Consider the following 19,216-nt stretch of genomic DNA (forward strand, 5'->3'; position numbering starts at 1 on the left):
CCCCCCCACTCCCTTCAGATTGTTCTGCATCATGCCCTAAAAGAAGACAGGACAAGACCCTGAGGAGGAGTGTGTATGAGGGGATTACTAGTTAGATGATATTCTTTTGTTGGTTGAAGATAGGAACAGTGACCCTACAGTGTCTCTTTTTCATTAGTAGTGTAAGTTGTATTATTGGTGGTGACACAGCAGGCCATGATGCCGTCACATGAAGCTAAACAGGTAAATAAAACTGAATTAATTTAATTGACTTTTTTTCCCAGGTGTAATATTTAGCTGTTGTTTAGTGTTGTTAGCTGAACCCTAAATGTGTTTCAGACACAGACTTGCATAAAGCACCTTTGCATAGCATGGACTAAGACAGATGGGTGCAACCAAATGTCTTTTTTCTGTTTTTGGTTAACATTTACAAATTGTGGTCAGAGTCCTTCTGGTTGGGACTGATAACTCGAAATGGTGATGCTTGCTCTTTTTCTATTTGCAGATGAGGAAACCTTTTGTGAAGGCAGGGTGCACTATGAAGCTTTGGGGTGATCTGTGGCAATTTAAGTGATGGATAACACTTTATTTAGACAGCATATTTAGATTCTAGCTGTTAAAGGATCAATCAAAAGTACTCACTGGAAAAAAGAATAAGGTTCTACTTTATAACACAGAAACAGGTTTGTGGTCCCACTAATGCAATAATTAGGATCAATAACCTGAGAAGGACAGCTAGTGGTGAATATATCACTAAAAGCTTTTGTTCAAGTGGACACATATCAGGCAAGCGGACTCCACACCCTAATACCCACAGCGATGTGTCAACTGCTATAAACCACCATCTTAATAGATCTTAATAGGTCTCTAAATGTCCCACAAGTTTTTCACACAGGGCTATGTAGGTTTGGATTTTATCCTCCCATTTTCTGTTTATTTGTCTTATCATTGTCTTTTATTTAAATTTGTTTGATGATCTGATCTTTGTTGTTCCTGGGACTGTGCTCTTCTGGACACAGATCTCGGATGTTGTTCATGGAATCTCTGAGCTGCTTGCCCATTTTGGGAGTCACAGCCTCAAGTGTTTTGATTACCACTGGGACCACTGCTGGCCTAACCTTCCAAATCTTCTCTAGCTTCCCTCTCACCCCTAGGTATTTCTTAAGCTTCTTGTGTTCCTTCTTCCAGATGTTTCTATCACTTGGTATAGCCACATCTGTCACTACAGTCTTTCTCTTCTGCTTGTCCACCACTACTATGTACTCACTCTCAGGGGTATATCCCATTTATATTCTACAATTACACTGTTATAGTGTGTCTGTGCAAAAACCAAAATATATGAAAAGCTACATTTTTGTTCACATAACAAGTGTGGTACAAAAGACGTTTTATTTACAGTCATATTTTCATAAATGTTAAAATGCTTTCTCTTTATCATGTTTCCATTTACATGTTGGTCGAACCTTTACCAAGTGAAGAACTAGTCAAAGGCTTCCACAGAGTACAGATGCAGAAAACACTCAGTGTTTGTAATTAAATCAAGAGGTCATGTAACAATAGTTGTGTTAATGACCTGATATATTACAAAAGTGACAGTTAAATAGTCCAATACATTAAACCTTATAAGCTATGGTTTGTATTTTATACGGGGAATTTACATTAAATGAAGGACCTTTAGGCATCTTAACATCAGCTCCTCACTCCAGCTACTTTCAGTGGAGCTGTCTGTCCAAAAGCACTGAGCACTTCTTCACCTGACTTTATGGACGTTAGCATACACACAATCAGTTCCTGCTGGTTCAGGCCTCCGAGGTCGCTTTGCAGAATTTACTTGGCCGTACTCCACAGCAGCTTTTTTCTCAGCTTGGTTTGCCTGCCTTTTGACAAACTTGACATCAGCAAAGACTTCCTGGTCATCTTCTTCCTCTGCAAAGTAGCAAAAGGGATGGTTCAAATATAGTATTAAAATAAGTGAATGATTAAAGGAATACAAAGACAGTAGATAACATAAAATGAGTCATACAAAATATGACATGGGTTCTTTAGCGAGCTTTAGAGTTTATAGTTTGTGGATTTTGCTTTGTTTAGACAGAGCTGTTTCACAGGTTTTTGTGTTAATTGTAGCAGGATAGCAGTATCTGCATATTTAACTGATATATGACAGAGTTATCAATAAACTCTTGACAAGAAATCAAAAATGTATTTAAAAAGCTTACTATTCCGTATATCCTAAAAAACAAAAAAGCAATCTGAGCAAAATAAGTGATGAAATAAAGTGTACCCTTTTTTGTAGGTTTGCTGTTTTGCTTTTTCCTCCAAGCACATATGACTACTACACCAACAACCAAGAAAATTACCAGCGCTGAGAGAACACTACCGATCAGTGGCAAATTTCCTGTTTCGAAAATAAAAGGCACAAACAGATAGCAGGTTGAATCAGAAAACATGTTGGTTTTTTATCAAGACAGAGAATGAGCAAAGGAGAAAATTACATCAATGGATCTGAAGTTACTTTTTACTTACTAATGTACCATGGCTCATCACTGATGGTAGTTCCATAATCCTTACCCACAGAAGTCTGTTTTGGTGGAGTACACAGGGTGTTATTAGCTTTATACACCCACCGTGATATCTGTGTCCCATTGACTGAAGTACAGTTAATGAAAATAAAGCCTATGAGCAATAAAACACATAATTTGTTAAAGATGTGCAAAGTTACAGTATTAATTAATGAATTAGTAATTATCATATATATATCAGATTATTTATATTCTCACTCACCACAGGTCGATATTCTCTCCTCTTTGGAGACATTACTGACATTATTACTGACTGAGCAGACCAGATGTCCTGACACGTGCTGTTTCAGAGTGATGATGTTAGTCTCATTATTTACAGAAAGGAGCTCAGCATCTGTCAGTGTGCGTCCATCCAGAGTCCAGCTGTACTGAGGACTGTCCCCTCCCTCAGAGGAGCAGGACACCCTCATCTCTCCCTGGGACAGACACTCAGAAACCAGCAGGACAGAGGACACAGGAGCTGAGAAAAACACACACACAGATCAGTTTTTTAAAATAGTATTTGGTCATTCATTATAGAATGAAAAACAGGGAACGCAAAAAACACATGTATCTGAAATTTTGTGAGATGTATTACATGGATTACCAAAAATCTATTAATGGCTTAATTTCCCAACATTTACCTTGAATGAACAACTGTAAAGTCCACCCGCCTGATGATCTTCCATCTGAGTCAAAGGTTTGAAGGGTATATTTACCACTGTCTGAGCTGCTCAGGTTATTGATCCTAAATGTTCCATTACTGGGGAAAAGATCCACTCTTATAGAATTAGAAGTAACCTTATTATTTCTTACATTTAATATTTTTAATGTATTTTTTAACAAATTGTATTTATTAATTTCTGAAGTGTTGTCCATCAGCTGGATTTTCACAGTTCCTCCCAAAGGTCCATAACACTGAGCTCCATCCCGTCTGCCATCACAGTGAGTTTCCACACCTGCAAACAAAAAAGGATACACAGTTGGTTTGTTTGTTTTTAAGTTACAAATTTGAGTTTGGCAAAATCTGCAAATGTCTACCTAAACCAAAAATGACGGTTTTGTGCCCACTGTCTGTCACAGATGAACATTATACAGGTCTGTGAATCACAGTTAAGGTTCAGCTAGCAGCACTATTTTCCCTGTGCTGATGAACAGCTACAAACTAAAACTAGAAAATTACAAATTCAAATTATACAACTAGAAAAAGTTGCACTTCCTGCGAAAATGCAGTGTGAATGCCGTGTAGTGGAATCTGAAAACAGCAGAAGAAGGAGAGCTATCTGTTGAAAACAGGTATAGAAGCTGAACTCTACTTTATTTGAAAGACTACACTGAAGAGTGTCAAGAAAGCAGATTACATGCAAGCAGGGAAGATGTGCAGCATCTGTCCCATGTAGTACTCAAACCCTTGCCACCAGATCTCACAGCAGCTGCGCATCCTACTGCGCCAAACCATTTCTGGTCCCAAAACAAAGATATGATGAGAGGGAAAAAAATGTGCACTGTGCAGAAGAAGCTAAATTCTGCTGAAAAGAGGTGAAAATGCTGAATGTTCAGCAAAAAAGAAATAAGGAACCTGAAAATTGTGCTGAAAAGAGGTGAAAAAGCTGAAAATTGTACTGAAAAGAGGTGAATCAGCAGACTTTCTGCTGAAAAGAGGAAAAGAAGCTGAAGTTTGTGCTAAAAACAGCTTAAGAAGCTGGAATTTGTGCTGAAAAGTAGTGAAAAACTGAAACTTTTGCTAAAAAGAGGTGAAAAAGCTGAAATTTGTGTGGAAAAAAGATTAAACAGTTGAAGTGTTAACTGAAGAAAATGTTGCCATAAGCAGGATTCGAACCCTGGCCTCCTGGTCTGAGAACGGCTGCTCATCTCACCGAGCTAAAACATGGCTCAGCGCGGCAAGCAAAACTGGTGATCACACTGATAATGTGGTTCCTGTCAGCAAAATGGGCTGCTTTCTTGACACTCTTCAGTATAGTCTTTCAAATAAAGCAGAGTTCAGCTTCTACACCTTTTTTCAACAGATGGCTCTCCTTCTTCTGCTGTTTTCAGATTCCACTACACGGCATTCACACTGCATTTTCGCATGATTTAGCTGCTGTAGCTTTAGGGTTTTGTTGATGAAACATGTTGCCTTATTGTTATACCATCATAGTCTTACTTCATTTTTATTGCTATCACAGCAAAATCTCCAGTGTTAAATTAACACTAGAGAGTGTCTATATGGGTCCACACCTCTGAGTGTTAAATACAACACTGTTGAGTGTTAAATTAACACTTTTGACAGTGTTATACAGTGGGGCAAAAAAGTATTTAGTCAGCCACCGATTGTGCAAGTTCCCCCACCTAAAATGATGACAGAGGTCAGTAATTTGCACCAGAGGTACACTTCAACTGTGAGAGACAGAATGTGAAAAAAAAAATCCATGAATCCACATGGTAGGATTTGTAAAGAATTTATTCGTAAATCAGGGTGGAAAATAAGTATTTGGTCACCTCAAACAAGGAAAATCTCTGGCTCTCACAGACCTGTAACGTCTTCTGTAAGAAGCTTTTCTGTCCCCCACTCGTTACCTGTATGAATGGCACCTGTTTGAACTCATCATCTGTATAAAAGACACCTGTCCACAGCCTCAAACAGTCAGACTCCAAACTCCGCCATGGCCAAGACCAAAGAGCTTTCGAAGGACACCAGGAAAAGTATTGTAGACCTGCACCAGACTGGGAAGAGTGAATCTACAATAGGCAAGCAGCTTGGTGTGAAAAAATCAACTGTGGGAGCAATCATCAGAAAATGGAAGACATACAAGACCACTGATAATCTCCCTCGATCTGGGGCTCCACGCAAGATCTCATCCCGTGGGGTCAAAATGATCATGAGAACGGTGAGCAAAGATCCCAGAACCACACGGGGGGACCTGGTGAATGACCTGCAGAGAGCTGGGACCAAAGTAACAAAGGTCACCATCAGTAACACACTACAACGGCAGGGAATCAAATCCCGCAGTGCCAGACGTGTTCCGCTGCTGAAGCCAGTGCATGTCCAGGCCCGTCTGAAGTTTGCCAGAGAGCACATGGATGATACAGCAGAGGATTGGGAGAATGTCATGTGGTCAGATGAAACCAAAGTAGAACTTTTTGGTATAAACTCAACTCGTCGTGTTTGGAGGAAGAAGAATACTGAGTTGCATCCCAAGAACACCATACCTACTGTGAAGCATGGGGGTGGAAACATCATGCTATGGGGCTGTTTTTCTGCCAAGGGGACAGGACGACTGATCCGTGTTAAGGACAGAATGAATGGGGCCATGTATCGTGAGATTTTGAGCCAAAACCTCCTTCCATCAGTGAGAACTTTGAAGATGAAACGAGGCTGGGTCTTCCAACATGACAATGATCCAAAACACACCGCCCGGGCAACAAAGGAGTGGCTCCGTAAGAAGCATTTGAAAGTCCTGGAGTGGCCTAGCCAGTCTCCAGACCTCAACCCCATAGAAAATCTGTGGCGGGAGTTGAAAGTCCGTGTTGCTCGGCGACAGCCCCAAAACATCACTGCTCTCGAGAAGATCTGCATGGAGGAATGGGCCAAAATACCAGCTACTGTGTGTGCAAACCTGGTAAAGACCTATAGTAAACGTTTGACCTCTGTTATTGCCAACAAAGGTTATGTTACAAAGTATTGAGTTGTATTTTTGTTATTGACCAAATACTTATTTTCCACCCTGATTTACGAATAAATTCTTTACAAATCCTACCATGTGGATTCATGGATTTTTCTTTCACATTCTGTCTCTCACAGTTGAAGTGTACCTCTGGTGCAAATTACTGACCTCTGTCATCATTTTAGGTGGGGGAACTTGCACAATCGGTGGCTGACTAAATACTTTTTTGCCCCACTGTATGTTTAAAAGTAACCTAGTCAGTTTTGAAGATTAACAATGGCTAACACTGAGCAGTGCTGATTTTCTAACACTGGAAAATAACTCAAAATGTTAGAAATATTCCAGTGTTAGAAAACCAGCACTGCTCAGTGTTAGCCATTGTTAATCTTCAAAACTGACTAGGTTACTTTTAAACATATAACACTGTCAAAAGTGTTAATTTAACACTCAACAGTGTTGTATTTAACACTCAGAGGTGTGGACCCATATAGACACTCTCTAGTGTTAATTTAACACTGGAGATTTTGCTGTGTAGGTATAGCCTATATGGCCTGTTAATGAAGGTATAGCCTTCGTTAACAGGGCACTCAAATGAGTATGTTTTGTCACAAATATCAATAGTATTGATACCAGCACTGTTATTGGTATTGGATCGATAGTACGACAGGATCTATAGTTTGTGTTCAACATATGTTGAACAAAATATCTTTAGCTAAATATAGCCTTTTCTTCTCTCTCTCTCCTTTTTAATCATGGCTGGAAACATATTATTGATTATGAAATTAATAAGTAGAGACGACATGACAAAAATAAGTTACTCACCATGAGAGACTCCAAGCAACACCAGCAACAGTCCAACTGCAGCTTCCATGTCTGTTCAGCCTGTGTTGATCAAGTCAGCAGCTTTTCCATCAAAAACAAAGGTGGGTGTGGTGCTCTGAACGGACTCCAAATTGTTAGTAAGCAGCCTCAGAGGCGAGTGAAATCGTTGGCGTCCGGTTTTGAAGTTGTACTTGTATATTCATGCACTGAGGGGATAAAAGGAAGTGGTGTCGGTTTTCCTTCCTCTTTTAGCTTTCAAGAAAAAAGATTCATGTGTAATGGAAGGGAGGGGAAGCATTTATTATTTATTACTAAGTGATGTTTTGAGCATGCCTAAAATATAAATCGGCCCATAAAAAATAATCTATTCATTTATAAACACTGTAAAAAAAACCAAAAAAACATGTCTAACCCGTGACAAACAGGTCAACCAGCACATTTTGTGTTTACACACACTGTGCAGTATAGCAGTTAACTCCATGTTTAAAATCTAAGATTACTGAATAAAATATACAGTTCTAAAATGTATTCTTGAAATTAAATAATGGTTCATTCATTCATCTTTAAAGCTTAACAAGGGGTCATTTCAGATTTTTAGCATGTGAGGTATAACTGTACAAATCTTAACAAGACGTATAATCCACCAAAATACGTCACCCATATACTGTAACAACTGCAATGAAGTTGGATTTCAGTTCTTATGATTTCATTTTAAAACCTGAACATTGGAGGAATAACACAATGACAACTGTTCTTTCATATAATGGCACTCTCTCCTGGAACAGAATAATAATACTGCTTCAAACTTTTCATTGCCTAGTTACACCTTTGTTTCCATGAACACTGACAACAATTAGTTATGTGAGATTCTTTTTTCTTTCTTTTGTCCATGCCCTCTGTCCATGCTAAATTATATTTGGGCATTTTTACACTGGTTAACATAGTGATAATAATAATATTGATATTATTCTGTCATCAATCTGAGAACCCCTTATTGTCTAGTATATCATATTTGATACCGGTACATACAGGTTTTTTTTTAGTTTTTTGCTTGTTCCATATTCAGTTTTTAGCAAAATGTGTTTGAGTCCATAAGAAAAGATTCATTCTTATATCTGGAGGAATAAATATATTTCAATAAATATTAACGTTAGCCCGCGACTTTGTTCCAGTTTTGAATTTTGGCCCACTGTGTATTTGAGTTTGACACCCCTGTCTACAGCTAATGAAATACACATTTTACAAGTGTGATAAATATGTGCAGCCACACTGTGCTATTCACACTTTTCTAAGCATGCTTTTTCACTGTAATGTTCCTGTTCTCAAGCTAACTTAAGTTTCTCATGTTGGAAAAAAAGTGAAAAAAACTTAGAGCAAACTTAGAGCAAATGTATTTATTTGGTGTCTAGATATTTCTGAAGTGCTGTGCATCACTTGGTAGACCACAATTAGTGCACTAATTTATTCACGCTTTCTTCAAGCAGTTATCTAAGTTATCTCTAAAATTATAAACACCCAGTGAGCTCACTAACACTGTCAGAGAAAAGTTAAGGGCTTCTCTCTTTACCTGACAGAGGATAAATTATCCCCAGTCAGCCCTTCAGAGTCCACAGCCTGTGATCAGAACACAGTTAATGCTACATCTGTAAGTCTTCCATTAATTACTTATGTCAATGGATTCCCGAGGAAAGCCAAGAAAGCTGATGCTACACTTGCTAAATATTTTATAGAAGTAACAGAAACAACAAGTGAGAAAAAAGGCATCTTCTTGAAAGATGACCTGTTTATGCACAAATGGGCCTAAGTTAAAGCAGGAAAATCAAGATGAGGACTAGGGTGTGGTATGGCAGATGGTAGTTCCCAAGGGGTGCAGCCAAGGTGTGTTGCAGCTAGCCCATGAACATTCACAGTCTGATCATTTAGAAGTTAAAAAAACATGACCGCATCCTCCATCATTGGCGGAGTGCTGGGAACATTTTTCCTGGCTGGGTCTTAAAACTGATGTAGCTAAACCTGTAGCACTTGTCAAATTGCTGGTAAGTGTGACCACTTTGTGCAACCTGTTCCTATCATTCTGCAGTTGGTGAGTCTTTAGAGTGTGTAATTGTTGATTGTGTGGATCTGCAATCTTTAGGTATTTCGAAAATAAAATCTCTAGCCTCAAACAAACATCTGGCATCAAACTTTAAAGATCATGATGCACAAATACTGCCTTGAGACTGAGAGACCCTGGGGTAAAGGTCTTGCTTTCCTGCTGTTTGCTGCTCACAAGGCTAAGCAGATATCTCTCAGTTTTATCCCTGCTGAGCTGCTGTTTGGACATAATGTGTGAGGGCTGCTAAAAGTGTTTGTCCTTGATGTTGTCACACAGTTCCGAGCCTCTTCTTTTCTCAAAGTAACATGAAAACGCTATATGATAGGAAAACTGTTCAGTGTTTTTTTTTTTCAACCTGCTGACAAGTGCTTGTGTTGGTACCCACACACAGTTGTTTTCAGCAAAATTTGGAGGTCAGGGTTAAGTTAAAAGCAGCATAAATTACACCAGACTCTCCACACACCTGCACGGTGGAAGCAGACACGCCTGTGTTATACTAACATGCTGAAACTGTTCAGTGACTTTAGGGAAGATCCCCCAAAATCCCCATCTAAAAGACAAACCTTCTGAATCCACTTTCCCTGTCTCAGTTTCACTGATATCCGTGCCAGTAGATAGTGATGGTTCCTTCACTATTTTTATTCATGCAACCTTTTCTGCTGTTTTGTTTTTCTTTGTTTGTGTTTTTTTGTTTCACTTTAGAGTTTAGTGTGTTCGTTTCTTTCCAGGAGGATTTTTTGTTTGTTGTTTTGTCCTTGGAGACCCTGAAGATGAATTTGCTTCCTTTTCTCCTCCTACTTAAGTTAATTGTAAATAGTTGTTTGTAAAATTGTAAAATAAATCTTTGACTCATCGTTTATGGGCTTATGTATGGCTTGTGCTGTTGCCCTTGTGTGTTACACCCTTGTGCCCCCTAGACTTCACAGACAAATGAGGGGTCATAACAGTGTAATGAAAATTGCAATGTGATTACAGTAACATGATATCAATAGATGGTGTCAAAATCACCCAACTTTGCTTCTCACAGAGTCTATTGACACATTCAGTAGCTGTCAAAGTATAAATATTAATTAGTCTCATCATACAGCAGCTACATCAGCCACAATTATAGTTACAGTCAGTGGTACATCAAAATGTACCAAGAATTACAATGAATTATTTTTTGTGTAAAGTTTTACAAGCATAGGTGAAGCTTTAAGTTGCAGAACTTAACACAAAGGATGTTATTAAAAGCTACTCAGTGACTGTACTGTCAACTTAGCCAGCAGCTTTCAGATAAACTCCTCTACTTTACCAAGATGCAAACAGCACAGGATAAATGCAAGCAGGCCTCTTTGCACACTGTGTGCACAGAGGCACAATTGGTTTCCTGTTGGTGACCGGCTTCAAATAAAAATGTGTGAACTCAGACCAGGCAAGATGTATGTCAGAGAAACCCAATTCTCAAAAGTACTTTTAATATTTAATATCTCTGGCTCTCTTCTACAGTGTGTTTTTGTCCTGTCTTCATCTGCTCGCCCTCAACTGGTTGCGGCAGATGGCCACCCCTCTCTAAGCCTTATTCTGCTGGTTTCTTCCAGTTAACACAAATCTAACCAACCAACACGACAGTAGACATGATCACGATTACCTGCTGAAGTTCAAACTGAGCATTCAAATACGGAAGAAAGCTGATTTTGTGGCTGTGAACATGGCATGGTTGTTGTGGCATTAGTTACTAGTTACTTCTTCAAAAAAGTAACTGAGTTAGTAACTGAGTTACAATATTTTAAAAGTAATAACTCAAAATGTTAGAAATATTCCAGTGTTAGAAAATCAGCACTGCTCAGTGTTAGCCATTGTTAATCTTCAAAACTGACTAGGTTACTTTTAAACATATAACACTGTCAAAAGTGTTAATTTAACACTCAACAGTGTTGTATTTAACACTCAGAGGTGTGGACCCATATAGACACTCTCTAGTGTTAATTTAACTCTGGAGATTTTGCTGTGCACTTGTCCTGACAACCCAACAGAGTGAACATTATTGCCACAAACTGTCACCTTCAAGCATGAGCTGAGAGTAGCTATGTGTCTCTCCTGTGCCTCCACCCAGACCCCCCACACCTAGGCTATGCAAGAAAGGGTGGAGTTGGCTTAGGTTTCTCATTACTCAGCTTGTTGCTTGTGAAACCTCCAATGGTGAATGTGCTGTGGTTGATAAGTCACTAAAAATCCTCCATTACCACGTTCTCTTCATCTTATCTTCATTTTATTCCTGTACAGGTGGCGTGGGGCACCCGCAATTAGGTTGTACATGTACAATGACAATAAAGGTCTACTCTATTCCATTTTATTGTACTACAAACTTTTCAAAAACATTTAAAGGAATAAATGTAAACAAATTGAGTACAATGCTATTCCTTTCAAAGTAAATGCCTTAGTAGAGGTTTGCACACTCTGAGTGCTTCTCGTTTCATTTTAAGACCTGAACATTGGAGGCATAACACCAAGACAACTATTGTAAATATCTCACATAATGGCTCCCTCCATTGACACATATAAATAATGCTGCTTTCTTTGGGGTTTTTTTTTGGCCATTTAAAGCTTTGTCTGACCATATTCTGTTTAAAGTGATTTTATTGAATGTAGTTTTTATTGCACTATACCTCAAAGGCCCTAAATGTATTAGAGGAACCCAAAATAAACAGCTCTTGACAATAAAAGGTTTTTTAGGGTATTTTACACTTGCTGTAACAATAAGAATACTCTTTATCATCAATGCTTTCTTGGACTGACCTATTTAATAGTTAACAGTTTTACAGTAGTCATCTACAAGTTTGAAATCTATTGCAGTTTCTGACCTCATCACAGTATCAGTCCATGTATCCATTTAAAAACAAAGGTTTTGAGATGTTTTGTTTACAATTTCAACAATTGCTGGTTGATTTTAACAAAACTTGGCTAATCAAGTGGACAGATCTGCTTATAAGCAGAAGCTCTGAAACTGTACATCTTGATAAGATATGGACAGTCACACTGTGCTATTGTTTCACACTCTAAACATCATGCTTCCTGTGTCACATGTCACTGGCTGTGTAGCAGGAAGGTTAGGACGCAAAGACAGAAGTTAAACTCAAAACAGCTTTATTGCTAAATGAACAAAAACTAAAATACAGAATAGAAAATAATTCAATCAAGGTGGAAACAGGAACTAATGAACTAGGTTTACTTGGTAGGACACATGAACAGCAGAACACACAGCAAGAGGCACACTGTCTAGAGGAAGAACAGAACATGAAACTAAATGAGACTGAGGCCATACATGAACATATAGGAAGATGAGGGAACAGGCAAGAGGTGGGAGTACAGACACTTATCCCAGGCTAATGAAATAAGAGAAACAAAACAGAACACAAAGCACAAGGGATGGCAAATTAAAACAGGAAATGACTAACATTAATACCTAGACTATGACATATGAGCTTGACACAAAGACAGAAAGGTAAGGAAACACAGAAAAGGCAGAACCAGACAGATACACAAGGTAAGCAAGAAAACGCAGCAATAAATAAACCTGTCCTGCAAATATATTGTTACAGTGTAGCAATAAGAAAAGAAAAGTACACAGTATGAATCAGTGCTGTTGATTTCAACCAGTTGCAACAGTGTTTAAATTCAGTTTAGTACAAACAGTAGTTTCTGGTGGGTTGATTATTTCTATTTGCAGTTATGTAATATGTATTTGATTTTAGGCCAAAAAATGTCTCAGATTAAAAGACTACTCTACTTACAGTTACAACATTTGTTATATTAGTTTCCACAGAATACAAATGCATAAGATACTCAGACCTTCTCATTGCAATTCAGTGTAAGCTGTGTAAATGTAAAACATGATTAGTGAATAAAAACAAGAGATACGTGTCATCTAAGTGTTATTTTCACACGCACAGAGATGTGAAATGTCAGTAGATCAAAGTTGACACTACACATTGCAAGAAGTAGAACTTCTCATTTCAACCATCAGAACAGAGTTGTCTGGATAGTCCATCGTTTGTGGGACAGCAGAGACTTCAGCTTTTAAAGTTTTCTTTTTCTTCCAAGCAAAGTAGATGAAAATCCCAATTAATAAGAGAATTCCCATCACTGCTCTCAAACCACATAAAAGTAAGGAGTTATCTGTTCAGAGACACAAATATCACATTAAATTAGAGCTTTGACCAGGTTCACTTATGTATAACTGAGTTACCATTGGAGTAAGTGATACTACTAGAGGATTGATTCCTTACCTAGAGGAGTGTCAGAGACTTTTATAGGGCCCATTGTTGGTTTAATACACAGGGTATTTTTGGTTGCAAGCACCCACTTTGTAATGTGTGTCCCATCAGATAAAGTGCAGTTAATGAATATGAATCCTGAGGAATTCATTTGCTGTTTCAATAATTTATAACAAATGTAAAACTCATAACTCTTAAGATATTTTTGCATCATGTTCTTACTCACCACAAGTGCATATCCTTTGTTCTTTGGAGACACTATTGACATGATTTCTCACTGAGCAGACCAGATGTCCTGAGACGTGCTGTTTCAGAATAATGTTGTTACTCTTATTATTTCCAGAAAGGAGCTCAGCATCTGTCAGTGTGCGTCCATCCAGAGTCCAGCTGTACTGAGGACTGTCCCCTCCCTGAGAGGAGCAGGACACCCTCATCTCTCCCTGGGACAGACACTCAGAGAGCAGCAGGACAGAGGACACAGGAGCTGAGAGAAACACACACAGATGACTTTTGATATTATATGTCAGAACTGTTCATTCTTAATAGTATATAAGGAAGAGAATTGTAGCCACAAAATACAGTTAAATTTAGAATTTTCAATTAAATATTCAAATTCAGTCTAATCTAATCTAATTTTATTAATAGCAACAAATCACAACAACAGTTGCCTCACGCTGTTTATGTTGTAAAGTAAAGGACCATCTATACCACACAGAATATGAGATATATTATATAAGATGATATGTTATGTAGATTACCCAAAATAATGTTACATTTACAGGGCTTAACACATTTATTAGGCTACCATCTAATGCAACGTTTATACCACACCTGCCTTAAATAAACATTATTGATGATTAGCAAATATATTTTTTATGTTTCTATGATTTTTCATGCACCAATATTTATTAGCCCTTTAATCCAAATTATATTTTAAACACTATAAAGCATTTATCTATAAAGTTTAAAATGTTTGATGTTTTTATACATTTGTTAAGCACTATATATAATAATTGTAGTCATTTCTTGAAATGGAAAAAATTACCTTGAAAGATCAACTTGAAAGTCCACTCATCTGATTTTCTTCCATCTGAATCAAATGTTTGAAGGGTATAATTACCATGCTCATTCCTGTTTAGGCTACTGATCCTAAATGTTCCATTACTAGGAAAAAATAGAAATTTGTTCTCTGTGGTATCATGAAAACTCTTATTGTGTTTCACATCCAATATTTTTAATGAATCCTTTAACAAGTGGTATCTAGATATTTCTGAGGTGCTGTCCATCAGCTGGATGTCCACAGTTCCTCCCAAAGCTCCATAACACTGAGCTCCATCCTGTCTGCCATCACAGTAAGTTTCCACACCTGCAAATTCAAAAAATATTTTTGTGAAAAAAACAACAACAAAAAAAAAAAGATATTAAGCAGCACTGAAGCAATTAAAAAATAATTCTGAATATTTCACTCACAGTGGGTTAATTGGTTATAACGTGTAAAAACAAGGTATTATACCTGGCATTGTGTCTTATATGTCACAGGTAATAGAGGCACCAGTACACGGTCACTGCAAACATGGTCACTACAAACTTTGCAACAAACTTGCAACGTTACAGTAGTAAAGACCAAAATTTAGAGATATCTTAACAACTAAATATACCATATTTTCAGATCATAAGGCACACTGGATTATAAGGTGCACTGTCCCTGAACGGGTCTGTTTTCCTACATAAGGCAGATAAGCATCAGATAAGTCAATTTTGCTCAACTCATTCTTCTTGCTTCTTCCATTTCCGTACCATTGATTCATGAATGTTGAATCTTCTTTCAGCTGCTCTATTCCTGTGTTGTTGCAGTATATTAATGACTAACCTTTATTGTGGATGGGTTATCTCAGTTGTTCTCCTGACTGAAGTTTGGTCTGTTTATAGCATCCTGCCATGCGATTGCATTTGTCCGAATACCATCGGGAACCCTTACATTAACTTTTATTGAGTGGAAAAAAGTTAGCATTCATCCTCTAGCTTCACTGTGTTTATGTTGTGCTAACATAGCTGTGTCACTAGCGATCATGTAGCAAATCATTATATACCAACCAGCCCAACTTTAGTAACCCTACAAAAGTCACTGCTGTTTAGTTTTCTGTTTTCACCTATGTTGGAAGTGAGAGCAGTCCCTAGTTTTATACTTGAAAGGTTTCACATCATTACTCTATGTAATAATACCAGTGACAGGCCTACATCTGTAATTAGAATCATATGAGACAAACACAATATGAGTTTATAATAGTGTCAAATTGAAGGCTTCAACTTGATAGCTATGTTCATGTTTCGTCTTTTTACTACTGCTATTTGCAATTCATTTTATTTTTTATAAAATTTTTGTCCCTGGTTTTATACTTTGAATTTTGATTTATTGTATTATTTCATTATTTGATCAATTCATGGAGTCCTTTAAAGCTTTCCATTATTTCACAAATGTTTGTAAAAGTAGGCTGCATGGTGCTTGATTTAATATGCCTGCGGCAATGTAACTGAAAACACCTGAATTCAAATATTAAGAGATGCCTTTGTCTATATACACCATTTATATAGTGTACATTACCAGTGTTGGTCAAGTTACTTGAAAAAAGTAATCAGTAGCTAATTACTGATTACTTCCCCCCAAAAGTAATCCCATTACTTTACTGATTCCTTTTTTTGGGAAGTAATTAATTACTTAGTTACTTTTTAAAAACACAATTTACAACCTGAATAGGTGATAAAGCGATAGATCTTTCAGCCCAATTCTACTTTTTCTACATAATCCATCATACAAAATGTAACCAAATGGAAAAGTCTCTTTTTAAAACTTGTTTTATTCGTTTTAATCTTTTAACTTTATGCATCTAGCAAAAATTTAATTATATGCAACATTCTCTGACTGGAAGTTACTGCCCATCTCTGTACATTACAAATGTCACTGCTGTTTAGTTTCTCTCTTCATTTATGTTGGAAGTGATAGCAGAGCTGTACGTCTTAATTTGTTTACGAAATCTTTCAGTCAGAACATGGTATATCCTGTTTAGGTGGAAACTAGTGAGCTAACTCCCTGCTAACTTCTAACTCCATTAAATTTAATAAATTCTGTTTTCATGGATGCCTCGATTTTTAACTTAATTGTTACACCTGGTAAAGCAGCAATGCTGATCATTATATTAAAGATGAAAGCATTTAGAAGGTTTTTAACTCCCAGTGATGGCCCAGTGTTCATTTATCTTTAGGACCTGAACAGACTCCGTGAGACTCCTGACTATGTTATCCATAATGCTCCGACAGCAGTGCGGCTTCGTAGCTTACCAAAGTCGTACTAAAAATCTTTTTGACAGATTTTTGAGAACGGTTTATCACATAAAATTGGTTCGAGGTCAGTAAGCACAACCAGAATTCATACATAAGGCGCACCGGATTATAAAGCGCACTGCTGATTTTTGAGAAAATGTAAGCATTATAAATGTGCCTTATAGTGCAGAAAATAGAGTACTACTAAAGCAATTTGGTAAGTAAACAGTGTATAATATGTCACTTTTGACAACTACAATTACGAAATCATGGCAATAAAATTTTGAATAAACCAAGCTACTTTTTGTACCTTACGAAATTTTAATTTAAAGTTTTAACATTTAGTTGGAAAAGTAAACATCCTTAGATGTGGGAAAAAGAAAATAGGTAAAAAGATTCCATTATGAGGTAATTCCATTTCAACCACAAAAACTACAAGAAGAAGAAGTTGAAGAAGAAGTTGGTTTTGTGCAGCAAGGATGAACAAAAACTGCCTAAATTCTAAAAATTAATGCACAAAGTAAAGAATTTCTCCATTTATCTGCAGCTATATTTTTTCCAGTTAAAAACTTTAAAAAATATATCACTCAACACTACTGCATCATACCGCTACTGTAACTGATGAACACATTAGTCATGTTGGAAATCTGTATTTGCCAACATGACTATAACTCAGCACTGCTTGTTTTTACCTTAAGTGCATACTGTAAATAAGCTGAACTTATAAACAAATAAAAGACAAGAGATCCTTTGGCTGTTTTCAAGTAGTCAAATGTACTAACACATGCCATGGCTTCAAAACACACTGTTGATATATAAGATTTTTACATTATAAAAGTGTTGCATCTCATAAGCTGAAAAACTCACCCTGAGCAACTCCCAGTAGAACAATCATCAATCCAAGCACAGCTTCCATCTTTTCTCACTGTTCAATGCGTGCTGGTACAGTTTTCAGCTGTCCGAGTGATTCCTTACATGTGATAAGTGTAAATAGTAATCATCCACAAACATCAGTGGAGATTGTAGCAAAGAGAGCTTTCATTTAATATCCAGGCAACTTTAAATCCAAGGAAAACTTATAATGAATTTTATTTTTGTATAAATTTATCGTAAGTGTAGCTCAACCTTTAAGCTGCAGAACACTAAAGATAATATTATCATCGATTCAGTGACAACACTTATTACCCCAGCTGCTGCATATTTCAAACAATTAAATACAGCTCACCACAGATATGATGCAATAATAGCATCATCAGTAATATAAAATAATAATATGGTATCAGCATCACCTACACAAACACAGCTTCTGTTTTTCTTCTCCATTCAGCCTATTCAGCAGGCAGCTTTCAGACAAACTCTTCTATTTTACCAAGATGTAAAAAGGCACAACCTACACTGACCATGTTTCCTGTTGGTGGAAGAACGTGTGAACACTGACCAGGCAGGATGTGACTACAATAGAGCTGCAAAGAGAGACAAAAGAAAGAAGCTGCCTACCAATTTAATGAAAAACAGTCAATTATTTTTACCTGTCAAACCTTGAAACACTTTCACAGGCATTAATGATTGTTGTGTTTTTCAGTGGTTTTGAAATGTACCAAATTTCTGTGTGTCAAGGTCTCATGTTAGGTTTCGCCATAAAAGGAGACATCAATGTCATTGCACAGCAACTGTTACCATCACACAGAAAGAAGTGAAACACAAAAAAAGTGTCACCATTCAAACCACAAATATGCATGTAGCTTTTATTACACAGAGCCTCTCAATAACTCTTCTTGGTTATATTGTGCTCCTGCTCTATGTTTATGTCTATGTTTAAAATGTAGACTGATGAGCACAGGACACACAATGCTTTTTGATGTTTTATTTTTTTGCCTTTGATTTTTAATAAAAATAGTTTAGGCAATGTGGGTGCGTTCAAACTATTACATCTGTATATCATACAGTATTTTGAAGAAAATAGATGCTGAAAGAAGAAATCCAAAGCAGAATATGTGTGTGGAGATTGAAATATAATCTCTGATATTATATATTAGTTGCCTGGGCAGATCAGGAAAACCACAGCTTTTCCGTCTTCCTTTGTTTGCTCCCCGGTAGATTATCTACTCCTGCAGGCTTCCTCTTTTCCTGCTGCCTGACAGCTCGATATTCAGCACCCTCGATTACACCTCTCCAGTATTTAAAAACCTCACCACATGTCTAAACCCTCTTAGACTTGCTTCTCTAACTTTGTCTCCTAAATCCTCAACCTGAGCTGTTCCCTCTGATACTTATTTTGAGTTTTGTACGTTCGGGTTACTCCCATTGAAGATCTTAACATCCAGATCCTAACTGTAAATCATAGCATGTCTCACTACAATCTTGCAAACCTTCACTTTTGCTCTTTTTGCTAGCCTTCTGTCACACCTGAAATTCATCTCCACACACTCCACCCTACCTGCACTCAACAAAAACATAGTTAAGCCAAACTGGGTTTGAAATGTAACATTTGATTTTAAAACCTGAACAATGGAAACACTGTCA

At 37.3% G+C, this 19,216-nt stretch overlaps 2 protein-coding genes across 6 annotated transcripts; both read right to left on the minus strand.

The window, feature by feature from the left end:
* Positions 1–80: 80 nt before the first annotated feature.
* Positions 81–7,233, minus strand: LOC102292446. The gene is made up of 6 exons (XM_005921122.3): positions 7,025–7,233; positions 3,182–3,496; positions 2,761–3,018; positions 2,503–2,652; positions 2,261–2,374; positions 81–1,905 (listed from the first exon to the last, which is right to left on the minus strand). Exons 1-6 carry the CDS (start codon positions 7,071–7,073, stop codon positions 1,730–1,732), a joined length of 1,062 nt encoding a protein of 353 aa, XP_005921184.1. The 5' UTR covers positions 7,074–7,233; the 3' UTR covers positions 81–1,729.
* Positions 7,234–11,086: 3,853 nt separating this feature from the next.
* LOC106632320 (T-cell surface antigen CD2-like) lies at positions 11,087–19,216 on the minus strand. Of its 5 annotated transcripts, none has more exons than XM_042213396.1 (6): positions 18,094–19,216; positions 17,561–17,663; positions 14,421–14,741; positions 13,602–13,859; positions 13,388–13,513; positions 11,088–13,277 (listed from the first exon to the last, which is right to left on the minus strand). In XM_042213396.1, exons 2-6 carry the CDS (start codon positions 17,607–17,609, stop codon positions 13,084–13,086), a joined length of 948 nt encoding a protein of 315 aa, XP_042069330.1. In that variant the 5' UTR covers positions 17,610–17,663; positions 18,094–19,216; the 3' UTR covers positions 11,088–13,083. The 5 variants fall into 5 exon arrangements, with proteins under 5 accessions (XP_042069334.1, XP_042069330.1, XP_042069323.1 ...); XM_042213389.1 differs by lacking the exon at positions 18,094–19,216 and adding an exon at positions 17,987–18,085; XM_042213395.1 differs by lacking the exon at positions 18,094–19,216 and adding an exon at positions 17,983–18,064.

This window comes from Haplochromis burtoni, unplaced genomic scaffold (assembly GCF_018398535.1).
Source record: "Haplochromis burtoni strain Fernald_Lab_line unplaced genomic scaffold, NCSU_Asbu1 Contig_10, whole genome shotgun sequence".
Lineage (NCBI taxonomy): Eukaryota > Metazoa > Chordata > Actinopteri > Cichliformes > Cichlidae > Haplochromis > Haplochromis burtoni.